The sequence below is a fragment of the Dunckerocampus dactyliophorus genome, chromosome 15 (genome assembly GCF_027744805.1).
Source record: "Dunckerocampus dactyliophorus isolate RoL2022-P2 chromosome 15, RoL_Ddac_1.1, whole genome shotgun sequence".
In the NCBI taxonomy this organism is placed as follows: Eukaryota; Metazoa; Chordata; class Actinopteri; order Syngnathiformes; family Syngnathidae; genus Dunckerocampus; species Dunckerocampus dactyliophorus.
Window position 1 is genome coordinate 10186662 of NC_072833.1, and position 12983 is coordinate 10199644.

The window sequence follows — 12983 nt, forward strand, 5'->3', positions numbered from 1 at the left end:
TTGCTGTGGATATTTCCATTTCCGTTGTTGTTGTTTATTTTAGTGTTCTTTATTTTTTAGAATGTTCTGCAGGCCAATAACAAAACAGCCGTGGGATGGCCCTCGGCCCGCACTTTGCACACCACTGCCATACCTCATCTCAAACTGAGTGTAGACATTCAGCGTCAGTGACAGTTTAATGTAGTTTGTGATGTGTTTGTGTTCCTACAGTCGGAGGAATCTACACTGTGATCCAGACCAAGGCTAAAATCACTGTGGATGAATGGGGGGAGAACTATTTCATGCTGGGGCCCTACTTTGAGAACAACTTTAAGACACAGGTGGAGGCCTGTGAGCCGCCGATTCCCAGCATCCGGAAGGCCATGGATGCTCTGATCCACAATGGCTGCCAGGTAAGAGATCAATCCTACAAGTTGTAAAGGTGACGAGTCACTCTCTCCATCAGTATAAAATACAATACCAATTTGTATTCTTAATGGAGATAAATAATTGATTGAATGAAGTTCATTTTCCTATTTTTTTTGAGTTTCTGTGCACAAATGAAAGTAATAACAACATATCGGAAAATGTATGATATGTTCTGTAAAAATATGTTTTACTATGACAGTCAATGTGTACTGTAAATGTACACTTGTAGTTTCTAGATGTAGTCATTGATAAGGTTGACCACTAGATGGCAGTCGTACACCATACAGCTCCACACTGTACTTTGGGTACAGTGTGCTTTTCCCCGCAAGGATTAATAATAATGATACTGTAGTGTTAAATATAATTTCTTTTTTTAAGTGTTTTAAAAAGCATCTTTCTGTCAAAAACCCATTAAACATGTGGGAATGTTCGCAATGTGATAGTCATGTGACTATGTCAGGTTATGGATTCCTCAAAATGGCAGTGTGTCAGGTAAACGCCAGCTAATTTCTTTCTTTCTTTTTTGGCCATTAAAGGTAATTTTAAAGCCATTTAACAATTCTAATGCTTTAATAGGTTGTCATATATTCAAATTCAACTGTACTTACTATGTTTCTCCAATTAATTCATAGAAAACAAGCTAGGAAAATCTAATAATTGCTGTGGAAAGTCAGACATGACGTATTTGTCAGAATAGCAAAAATGCTAATAAGACAACGAATATACTGTATGTTCTTCGCTTCATTTTAAAGTTTATTTGTGGTACACAAAAAAGTGGCAGGTTGAGTTCTTTACCAATAAGGAATACATTTACCCTGAAAAATGTAACATGTAGCTTCACACATCTTTGACATGAATTAGTAGTATTTTAGAAAAAAACATCGGAAATATCTTCTGCGTGTTCTACTTGATCTGTGGTATATCCCATCATTTTACTTTAAGCACAAATGTTCTTGAAAATGAAAATACATGTAGTTGGAGGTCAACAGTCCATAAAATTGGATGCAGGTACTATCCGAATGATCCACTTTGAAACATTTTTTTTATTACAGGTTTATTTCGGCCGCTGGCTAATCGAGGGTAGTCCCTACGTGATCCTGTTTGACATTGGCTCTGCAGCCTGGAACTTAGACCGCTGGAAGGGGGACTTGTGGGAGACCTGCAGCATTGGTCTCCCATACCAAGACAGAGAAGCCAACGACTCACTGATCCTCGGCTCTCTGATTGCCTGGTTCTTCAAAGAGGTCTGGATTTTCTCAGAAACTGTGTGGACTGCTGGTATACGACTTTTATACAAGAGTCCTTTCTGTTACTTGCTATCCGAACAAATGTCATATCTACAACTCCTTTTCTGTCTGCCCTTCTTTCTTTCGCCTGTGCTTAGTTGCCAACCTGTCAGTTGCTTTCTCCGCCTGTTGTCTTTAACCCTTCAGTTCAGAGCATACGGTGGCTTTTTATTCGACAAGTTAGCTAATCAACCTATGTTCACTCTGTCATGTCTACAAGCTCGAAGTCACTATCTTTCAGACAGAAGGGTCACAAGTCCCCAGGTTCTCCCTCAAGGCTAGGGTGAGGAACTCGGTTACCCAGGGACAGTCCGAGTGGAACCGTTGCTTTTCCATACCCAAAGGAAACCCATGTCATAGACATTAACTACAGATGCCTCCCGGTTGCCCCCCTGGTGAGGTGTTTTGGGCATGTCCAATTGGAAGATGACAGGTACAGGTTCAGGGAAAACCAAAGACATGGCATGGGATTGTCCCCCTGGTGTCAGTCACAAACGAAATGTTTCCTGCCTGGGAGTTGGGGACGCTTTCTTTTTAGTTTTAGTTTTTTTTTTCTCCTTTTTAAGCTGCATGTTATCAATATACGATGTGGTGTCTGACTGCAAATAACCATCCAAACCCACAGTGACACATATGGACAATTTTGAGTCTTCAGTCTGTGAGAGGAAATCACATTCAAGGCATAACTATTGTTATCTACTGCTATAACTATTGCTAATTTTTGTATATTTTGGTCACAAATTCTCACAACCAGAATCATTTTTGAACATGATAAGCTACGAGTTCACCCAGTGTCGTATAAACTTACTGAGTTTGTGATGTACTTGCTTTATTTTCAGCTAACAGACCAGCTCGGAGGCAAGCCGAATGTCATCGCTCACTTCCATGAGTGGCAGGCAGGTCCAGGGCTCATTCTCTCACGCTCTCGTAAGATCCCCATGGCAACGGTTTTCACTACCCACGCAACTCTGCTGGGCCGATACCTCTGCGCTGGCAATGTAGACTTCTACAACAACCTTGACAAGGTAATCACTCATATTGCTTATTGGAAGTTCAAAAAGCAACGCAAAATAGTGACACTTTAGGTACAATTTACACATTTTCACTTAGGGGTTTTGATATTAACTCATTCAATACCAAAGACGTATTTCTACATTTTTATAATCCTGAACATCCGATCCCAACAACGTATTTATAAGTCTTTTACATTTTTTTTGCGCAAGAGGCAAAAAGAGGTAGTGATTCAACTCGCCACTAATGCATTAACATTTTGGAACACTTTTAAGCCATAAAAAGGGCCATAAGGTGGCAGAAGTGCATTTCATAAGAGCTCAGCAGTGATCAAGTTAACAGACAAATCACACATGACAGGAAGGAGGAAGTGAGAGAGCGTGAAGGAAGTGTAGCGTGCAAAATATTACGCATTGTAGGGGTGCACATGCACGCACACATGCACACGCATGCACACACATGCACACACAGAGTTGAGTTCCGAATGTAAAAATTGTAAATAGTTCATTATTTTATGTTTGTAAATAAATTGTTATTTTGATGTAAAACAACCCCTTTTTTGTGTTGTTTATGTTGGTATAGTTGTTTAGATATTTGAGCTGTCACAAAAGCAACAAATATTTGTGTCAAAGTGAAAGTTATGCTTCAAATGTAACACAAAAAGATGGTTTTCTCCCTTTTCTATTCGGGAACTGATGTTTTCCTGAAACTTACCCATGTTCTACTGCTGATTACTGAAGAACGGAAAAAGGTAGAAACAGACTTTTTTTTCTGATGAAAGACGGGAGTCTAATCTTCCTTTTGGTAGGTTCTATATATATACTGTATAGCCGTAGAAAACAATATTCTATGTGCCTTAAAAGATCAGTCAAAATAATCTAAAATGGCCGGTATTGAAGGGTGTGTCTTTTGAAAAATGGCTGGTATTGAATGAGTTAATTGTGTGTTGAGTTGTTTTGAGGTCCATAGGACCGTATGCTTACACTGTTATCCAAGCTATACACTAACTACTTTACATTGTATCAAAGTGTCATTTCTTCACTGTTGTCCCATGAAAAGATATAGTAAAATATGTGCAGAAATGTGAGGAGTGTACTCACTTTGGCGACGTACCGTCATTTTGCTTAGCTTTGATTTTATCCATTATCTACTCATAAAAATAGTTTACCATTGGTACTGATGTTTTAAGATGTAATTTTGTGCACAGACACAAAAAGACTGTGGACCTTTACAAACACTTAGAGTATCATTAATGATGCTGAAATGTGCCTAAATGGGTCAAGGGAAGGGGTTGTAATTGGCTCATTGTAAAGGTCAACTTGGAGCGAAAGGCCACTCACCGGTTCAGTGGGTAATTGACCACAAAAGTGTACTGTTTGACCTGAACATTTAATCCATATTTAGTTAATATCTTTTATTGTTGAAATGATATCCACTATGCATTTTCCAATTTGCAAACTGAGAACACACTCTCTTGATATATAATTATGGTGAGGACATCTAGTGGTTATAAATGAATACTATAACCAAGCCAGATTCATGTTGATTTACATCTAAAACCTTCGGGATAGAATCTTATTGATTTTGAATGATATCTTGTCTAGGGATGGGAACGATCCATCGATCAGCATGCATATCAACAAAGGTGTGCTGTTAAGTAGGCTGCATCTCAAGCAACTTATGAGCAAGCAACCATATTTGGGAACAAATTTATTTCAAAATGGACTCACACTCCCTACTAACAAAATTGAGAAAAAGAACACATTTTTACATATTACGTGTTTTACATGTTCAGGTAAACTTCTTTTCATTTGTACAGTGGTAATGGTATATCATTACCTAAGACAGTGATTCCCAACCTCTGCATTGCGGCACATAAGGTTGGGAAATGATCCATTTTCACTGAATTGGTCCAAAAATTATTATATATTAACTGCAAATGATGTATCCTGTTCATCTATCTGCGGTTTATTGACAGGCAGAACAATTAAATGCTCTTCCAATAGATGGCACAAGGTACATAAATGACCTGTGTATCCACCTGTTGCCATTCATACAGCACTGAGATGTTTCTAATATAAAATATGTGCCGCGGGTCAATAAAGGTTGGGAAGCACTGACTCTAAATTGTCTGATGTGTCAATGCGACCCTAATTAGGACAAAATAGATGGATGGCTAAATGGACATTATTATAAAAATAAATAGTTAAACAGAAGATCATATGATGTACCTAATGTACATAACACCTCATATTGCAGTTCAACATTGACAAGGAGGCTGGTGAACGACAGATCTACCATCGCTACTGTCTGGAGAGAGCTGCCGTCCACTGTTCTCATGTCTTCACCACAGTTTCCCAGATCACTGCTGTTGAAGCCAATCACATCCTGCACAGGAAGCCAGGTGTGCATTTTGCTTAACTGTACCCTCGTACAGTGTTGTAGGCAGGGTCGGGCTCGTTCATTTGCGGGCTCTAGGCAAGACAAGGTATTTTACTTCAGGGTGGAATGATTGTACAATGAACATCTTCAATGATTTAAAAAAAAACAAACAAAACAATTGTGTGCTTGAATTTATTCAGGATTTTCTCTCCTGTTTCTTGCTCCGTTAACTTATTTGTGATCATGATTGACTGCCAAATTCCAAGCCCATCAGTTCAAATAATTGTACATAAGTACAAGTTGTGAATGTGAATGTGTCACCACTTTGCTAAGGTCTGGAAGAAAACTCAAAGTGTCACCCTCAGATGAAAGGAAAAATTACCCAGGAGCCTCCAAGGCTCAAGTCCTTCATGAATTGAAAACTGTGCGAACACCAGCGTCCCTGTCCACAAGGGTGTGCGCACCAAGAAAGGAGCGCCTGCTCCAAAATTGCAACCTATAAACTCGACTGAAATTTGCAGCTTTCTGTCACAATGACTACAGTAAACAAACCTAAGGACACAGTAGCCACTGTCAAGTGGTCATGGTAGCAACTTGTGACAAGTGGATGTAAACTGGTGCCGTGTTTGTAATGAAAGATTAAGAACACACCATTGAGCTGTCTGAATTTTGCTTATATGGTGACGATGCCCAGTTACCAGCTAGTCCAATCCAGTTCATTGTTTGTTGTTTGGCATCCTTGTGTTTGAGTCTGTGTCTAGAGGCAGGGTGATGGACCCAAAGTTAGATTTATGACCACTACAGTATTACTTCTACTGCTACTGTATTTTGTTGAGCCAACCCAAACCCCCCCTCAGAGAACTGATCCACTTTGCTTCTGCACATCCCCTCATTCCCTCGCTCGCACTTTGAAAATCCCTTTGAGAGAATAATACAGGGTTGTTGTTTTTGTTCACCTAAACGTGTGCGTTGATCAAACAGATACGGTGACTCCCAATGGGCTGAATGTGAAAAAGTTCTCTGCCATGCATGAGTTCCAAAACCTGCACTCCATCAACAAAGCTCGCATCCAGGAGTTTGTCAGAGGACACTTCTACGGGTGGGTAGACTCTTACTGATTCTCATTCTCATTCTCATATACTGTCCGATGGCATTACCAATCAAGCAGAATACAGCTAAAAACAGGACGAGCACACCAAACTTGTCTGCACAGTACATTCATTCTGGCACAATAAATCACATAGGCTGCTTGTAATACATGATTATGCTGATTGGCGAGAATGATGAAGTTAACAATGCTACAACACATGTAACATAAGCGAGCCGTTTTTTCATAGAAACGACCCATTTGGGTCTTACATTTTATGTTGACAGAAGCGGTCGACGTGTATGTCCGCACTCAACTTAAGTGGGCACTTTTTAGTAATAAGTAGAACACGGTGAACTGGGACTTTAAAGGTATTTAAAATATATTCAAAATACGAACAAATAAGCAATTAAACCTGTCCTGGAACAACATTGTTTTGCCTGCGGTCACTATGTTGGTGACCTCTGGGCTATATGATATGAAAGGGGAACCATAAAATTTATACAAAAACATATTTGACTTACTTTTTCAAAGTCACAGTCACTCGGCTTCCTTCAGCCCGACGAATGCAACCGCATTTTGCCTTAGACCTCCGACTGTCACACACACACACGGGTGAGTGTCCAGCGTTAGCCACATTAGCCGCCGCCTGACCGATGATCACATCGCGAGTCTCGAAAACTCACACACTCACACTCACCACATCCTGCCAAGTGCCGGCCCCCCCAAATGCTGCACCAAACTAAAGGTTTTTAACGCGCCACTCCGGTGAGACATTTTTCGTGGCATATTTTTCAGGGTGCAAAACTTATATCAGTCTCACAACGACAGGAAGTCCCACACGGCTGACATGCTTGTTTCGGCTTTGTGAAGGGAATGTGGGCGGGAGACGGTTGCTATAGGCTGGATGCTGCTATGGAGGCGGAGGTTATCGACGTTACAAAGCAAGTATCGGCATATGCCGATACATTGCATTTTTTTTTACAGAAATCTGCCGATAAAGATCCGTGGTCGATTGATCGGCGCACCCCTAGTGTGTACTGTTGACTTCAAATGTATTCATTTTCATGTGTGACGTTCTGATTCAAATCCATTCACTTTCGTAGACATCTGGACTTCAACCTCGAGAAAACCCTATTCTTCTTCATAGCAGGACGCTATGAGTTCTCCAACAAGGGTGCAGATCTTTTCCTTGAGTCGCTTTCCAGGCTGAACTACCTACTGAGGGTGTGGCCTGCATTTGAGCGCAATCGACTCAATATGTTTACATCATGTTGCTACTCGTGCAAATCTTTCTTTCTTGTTCTTCCTCCCTTTGCACAGGTACACCGAAATGATATGACAGTGGTGGTTTTCTTTATTATGCCAGCGAAAACCAACAACTTTAATGTGGAGTCCCTGAAGGGGCAAGCTATACGCAAACAGCTCTGGTATGCACTGCTGTGTTTTATTTATTATGTTCAATGCTACAGCAATTAGTAAATGCTCATACAGGTATAGCACAGTATACTCCCCAACACCAATCACGTCAAGGTCCTTGCTCAGTGTGTTCTTATTTCATAGGGATACCGCTCACACTGTGAAAGAGAAATTTGGGAAACGCCTGTACGATGCTCTGTTAAAGTAAGTAGAGTCTATTTGTCAAAATTCCTGTTTTTTCTTTAATAAATGAACATTATCATTGCTGTTATCCTCAGAGGTCAGATCCCTGATATGAACTCCATTCTGGACCGAGATGACTTTACTATAATGAAGAGAGCCATCTATGCCACACAGGTAATAACTAAGCTGACTTAAATAAAGCATTTACAGTGGATCCCCACCTATTCATGATTCAGCATATTTGCAGATTTTTAATGAAAAAGTATTTATATATATATATATATATATATATAATAATTTATAAAGACATGATAATGAAGTATAACATTTACAGCATAATAATGCTGTACAACATATATATACGAAACAATGTGACATACAGTAGGTGTAAGATGTACATTTTGGTATTAATCCAATAGCAAGTAAATACAGGGCCAGTATCGACAATACCGATACTTTTCTCTTTTTTTTGATCATTGAATGATTGGTGTGGTTTGCCTTTTGTTGATCGTGATAACACAGTAATCCCTCACCTAGCGTTTTGAATTTCTCAGCTTCACTCAATCATGGTTTTTCCAAAATATATTAGTACATCATTGCTGTTTGTTGGTTGAATACGACCTATTATTAGTCCAAAAATATGAATATTACATAAACACATGCATTTTACCAAGAAGTCAGATGAGCTTCCACTGTAGGCCTGTGTGTCTTTTCTCCCATCCATTCATTTATTATCTCGACCACCGGGAAGATGTTGAAAATCATCTGCAAGATGGAGTCCCACTGTACTGTACATTGACAACATCAGCTCTACTTTTACAAATGGATAAGGCATTTCTCAAGTGGAGTAGCGATAAAATGGGAGTGATGGCGCCCGCTGCTCGTGAATTACAAAAAGTGGGGGGGTATGTCATCCCTGTGTGTGGAAAACCATGAATGAAAATCAGTGCAATAACTAAGCTGACTGAAGCTGTCTGTGGACTGTGGTTTAATAGGGTAGTTGTCCAATTGTGATGTATGCTATAGTAGACAGTTAAAATCCAAATGCCTATTAAAAAGTCTCTCCATTAAATGAATTTATTCTAATGTCAATATTTCTGATATTTGAAATGGAGTGCAAATGGAGCTGATGACAAGTGTGGTGTGACGAACTGGGTTGTTAGGACCCCGATGCAGAGACATGAGTTGATGGGTGAGTCTCGGTTTATTAGCCCGGAGGCTGCAAGTCCAAAGAAGTGAAAACACATCTCATAAACAATGAAAAACAGCAAAAAAAGGGAAATAGCAAATGGAAAAAAGCCCCCAAAAAGCATTAATAACCACTGAGACAAACATAACAAGTAATTAGAGGCACAAAAATACCCGCAAGCTACCAGGAAACACAGAACAGGAAACCGGCAAGGGTGAACAGGAAACAACCAAAATAGGAGCAAAATGTAGATACAGACGAGGGCTGGGCGATTTTGGCAAAAATCCAAATCACGATTAATTGAGCCTCCAACCTGGATTTCGGTTAAAGGAGGGTCACTCACTCCGTTCATTCCGCTGTACAACCATTGCCATTGAGACCATTGTACATGTATGCAGCATACACTATACAACCCCACTAATATTTGATTCAATGTCCCTCAGCAGGTTTCTCTCAAAAACGTTGGTGACCACTGATGTACACTGTATTTCCAGAGACACAGCCTCCCTCCAGTGACAACCCACAACATGCTGGACGACTCAACAGATCCGATTCTGAGTAACATCCGACGAATCGGCCTCTTCAATTCCAGGAATGACCGCATTAAGGTATAGAGTGTGTCGCTCCTCCATTGCTTCCCTTGATAACAATTGATGACGTTTATGGTGACCTCGCTTAAGTCGGCCCTGCTTAGCTCAACAACCCGTCTAAGTCAACCCATTGTTCGTGGTCCACAGTGTTCTTATTCCTAAAAGGTGTCAGATTAAGATGACGTTGGCATGAAATTAGCAAATTTCTATGACAAACGCGTCAATTTAGTTGACGTGCTGGAGTATTGCTAACTTCATCGTGATCACTAAGGAGCGTGAAACAACAGCAACGTAACTACTGTGTACTTACATTAAAACATGCACACAGTGACTTCCTGTTCAGTGCAAAGTAAGTTTCAACATAAAAGAATGGCAGTATTACCCTGAATTCTACCACAGCAACTAACAAAATGCACCAATGTAATTATTTTTTTGAATATAATTATTAAATTATAATATTGTTAGGCACCGGAAGAAAGATTTGCTCATGTGCGAAAGCTTTATTTTCATTGTACACAAGACATACAACGAAATTACTGCAGTAGTTTAGTAGATAAGAGTATAAAATATATTGCACAAATGGAGGAAAACGATGTCCACAAAAACCCTTTACCAGCGGCCTTTCTCGTTATGTCCCTGGTGAAAGTCACAAGGAAATGTGCAAACAATGGTTTTGTTTTTGGTTATGTTGACAATCACTTATGTAGATTCCAGTCAGCTGGGGTGTCTAATTCAACGGGTTCCGTAGTATTTTCTTTTCTTCTCACATTAATCAGCACTCCATGTTGAGGCTGCTCCTTCCTTTGGAATAAGTGCAGCAAAAAGCCAAAGAACAGGCAAAACATGCGCGTTAATCCTTTCATGCTGGTTCAGATGAGGTGTCAGCCAATCTGCTGAGCGTTTCTTCGTGTTTGGTGCCGATCCAAACCTTGTCAAGGTTTTGTGTAACATCAGAGGCGTATTTTTCCAAATATCCATATTGTATGAAGGCTTTCTCCTGCTGATTTGTTTTTTACGCTTTCTATCCTCTTCTTCCCAGATTATCTTCCATCCTGAGTTCTTGTCCTCTACTAGTCCCTTGTTGCCTATGGACTATGAGGACTTTGTCCGTGGCTGTAACCTTGGAGTATTCCCCTCTTACTACGAGCCTTGGGGATACACACCAGGTACGGTTACTACAGTCCTTAGTATTTTCTCTATCCATCGCATATATTATATACAGCTGCTCCACAGTGGCCAAGTGGCTAGCATGTTGGCCACACAGTCAGGAGATTGGGAAGATCTGGGTTCGAATCTCCTCAAGAGTTTGGGCTGTATCAAATGTACTTTTGAAAATATTGGCTGATACCCTTCATCAGGTGCTTTCTTCTGCTTCCCCAGGTGAATGTACGGTCATGGGCATTCCCAGTGTAACCACCAATCTTTCTGGTTTTGGGTGCTTCATGGAGGATCATGTATCAGACCCTGCTGCCTATGGTGTGTACACACATACACACGTGCACAGAGGCATTGTACCTTTTGAATTAACACAAATCCCCACTTCCTGGCTTCAGGTATTTACATCGTGGACCGGCGGTTCCGTTCTGCGGAGGAGTCCTGTAACCAGTTGACTCAGTTCATGTTCAATTTCTGCCAACAGTCACGTCGTCAGCGCATCATCCAACGCAACAGAGCTGAGAGGTTGTCCGACTTGTTGGACTGGAGATACCTGGGACGGGTTGGTTAATGCAAAACTTAAGGCACCATCCAATGAACCCTTTAAAAGAGCAGGAACCCAGTACTAGGGGCAGCTGGGTTGCTTTTGTGCTGCTATACAGTAGTAACTTGTACCAACAAACATGCTATACATCCACGGAAACATAAGAACGTCGGCTAAAAGCTCAACAAAACCAATTTTAGGAAGACAGGAGGCAGAGACCAGCAGATGTTATGAACAAGTTCATTAAATAAAACACTAAGGCAACAAACTTCGCCTGGCTTGAAGGCTAACATTTAGCCCTTCCAACGGTATGAGTATCGTTCCTCACTCACTAAATGAGCATCTTCATTTAGATTTAGCCAGTAGCATAGCTGTGTCAAATATGAAAAAAACCTCAAAATCTTGTCTTCACTTTGATAATCCATGTAGACATAATCCATTAGACAAACTGGTTGCAATGTGGATTTAGGTTCATGAGCAATTCCTTTCTAGCAGTCATCCAGGATTCAAATAACCACAGTTCTCAGTTGAAATTTTAATTTTCTCATTCATTCATATAAGGAATAGAAAAAATAATCTGCTGTATGTTTGGCAGTATGAGTGACCCTTATGCCTTTGAGAGGGGACAGAGGAAAAACGAGAGAGCAAAAACAAAGACAACAACAATAATCACCTTCTAGTAATTGGTTTAGCTGGGTTTAAGAGGGGACAAACAGACAGAAAAGGCTCAACGCAGGACTGCTGGAAGTAACCACAGGTCAGGAGGTGCAAGTACGTACTACACTTGGCAACCCAGGCTACACCACTGGGAATAACACATGCAACAAAATTCTACACGATTTTTCAACTTAAATCATTGACGGTGGATTTACTGACTTGTCGTTAACAGTTCTACGTACATGCACGCCACCTTGCACTCAGCAGAGCGTTCCCTGACCAGTTTAAATTGGACCCATTGGCCCCTCTGAAGGTAAGAAATTGCAATTATAAGCAAAATTTAGGCTACATTAGTAGCCCTGTGTTTTGTACAAAGATTTATACATGATTGACTCTTCCAGAAAACCACAGCAAAACTCACCAACACATTGCTTACCTTACATTCTTTTTATTTATGTTTTCCATTGTAATATTAATTTATAAATGCACTAATAGTAAATGTATAATATTATAAATAATAATTGATTTTAATATGTATAACAGTAAATGTATTACTATTATATATATATATATATATATATATATATATATATATATATATATATATATATATATATATATATATATATATTATTTTCATTTATATTGTTATTTACTGTATTTATTGTATTATTATTTAATTATATTCCATATCTATATGGATCAAATTACTTATAATATTACTTATTAATAGCCTCCTGAGACCAAGAAAAATAAAAGTTTACCTTTTTTTTTTTTACATTAAATCAGTGCTTCTGAAATAGTGGGGCAGGGAGTACTTTCACTGTTACTGCAGACCTGCCAACATGTACAAATTTATTGTACTCGACATGCAATTTGACTTTTGCTTGTACGCGTCACAGCTCTACATTTTTTTTTGCATTGTCCTGGTTTCAGTTTCAAGTTCAGTCTGTACCGTACAGATAAATAAGTAAATATTAGTAGTATTTCAAATGTTGGGGGTTTGGAAACATTTCTGTTTGCGGTGGGGGGGCATGACAGAAAATAATTGAGAACCACTGCATGAAATAGT

At 39.7% G+C, this 12983-nt stretch overlaps 1 protein-coding gene across 5 annotated transcripts in view; it reads left to right on the forward strand.

The window, feature by feature from the left end:
• Positions 1-12983, forward strand: part of gys2 (glycogen synthase 2) — a 29195-nt gene that overhangs the window by 3823 nt on the left and 12389 nt on the right. For 3 of the 5 annotated variants that reach the window (XM_054752980.1, XM_054752978.1, XM_054752977.1), the window contains exons 2-15: positions 211-392; positions 1461-1652; positions 2534-2719; positions 4965-5109; positions 6069-6186; positions 7281-7401; positions 7498-7604; positions 7738-7797; positions 7872-7950; positions 9460-9573; positions 10595-10721; positions 10936-11031; positions 11109-11272; positions 12144-12224. In XM_054752980.1, coding sequence (XP_054608955.1) covers positions 211-392; positions 1461-1652; positions 2534-2719; positions 4965-5109; positions 6069-6186; positions 7281-7401; positions 7498-7604; positions 7738-7797; positions 7872-7950; positions 9460-9573; positions 10595-10721; positions 10936-11031; positions 11109-11272; positions 12144-12224 — 1772 coding nt within the window. Of the gene's footprint in view, positions 1-210; positions 393-1460; positions 1653-2533; positions 2720-4964; positions 5110-6068; positions 6187-7280; positions 7402-7497; positions 7605-7737; positions 7798-7871; positions 7951-9459; positions 9574-10594; positions 10722-10935; positions 11273-12143; positions 12225-12983 lie in introns of all 5 variants that reach the window. The other 2 variants (XR_008566220.1, XM_054752981.1) reach the window with 2 other exon arrangements.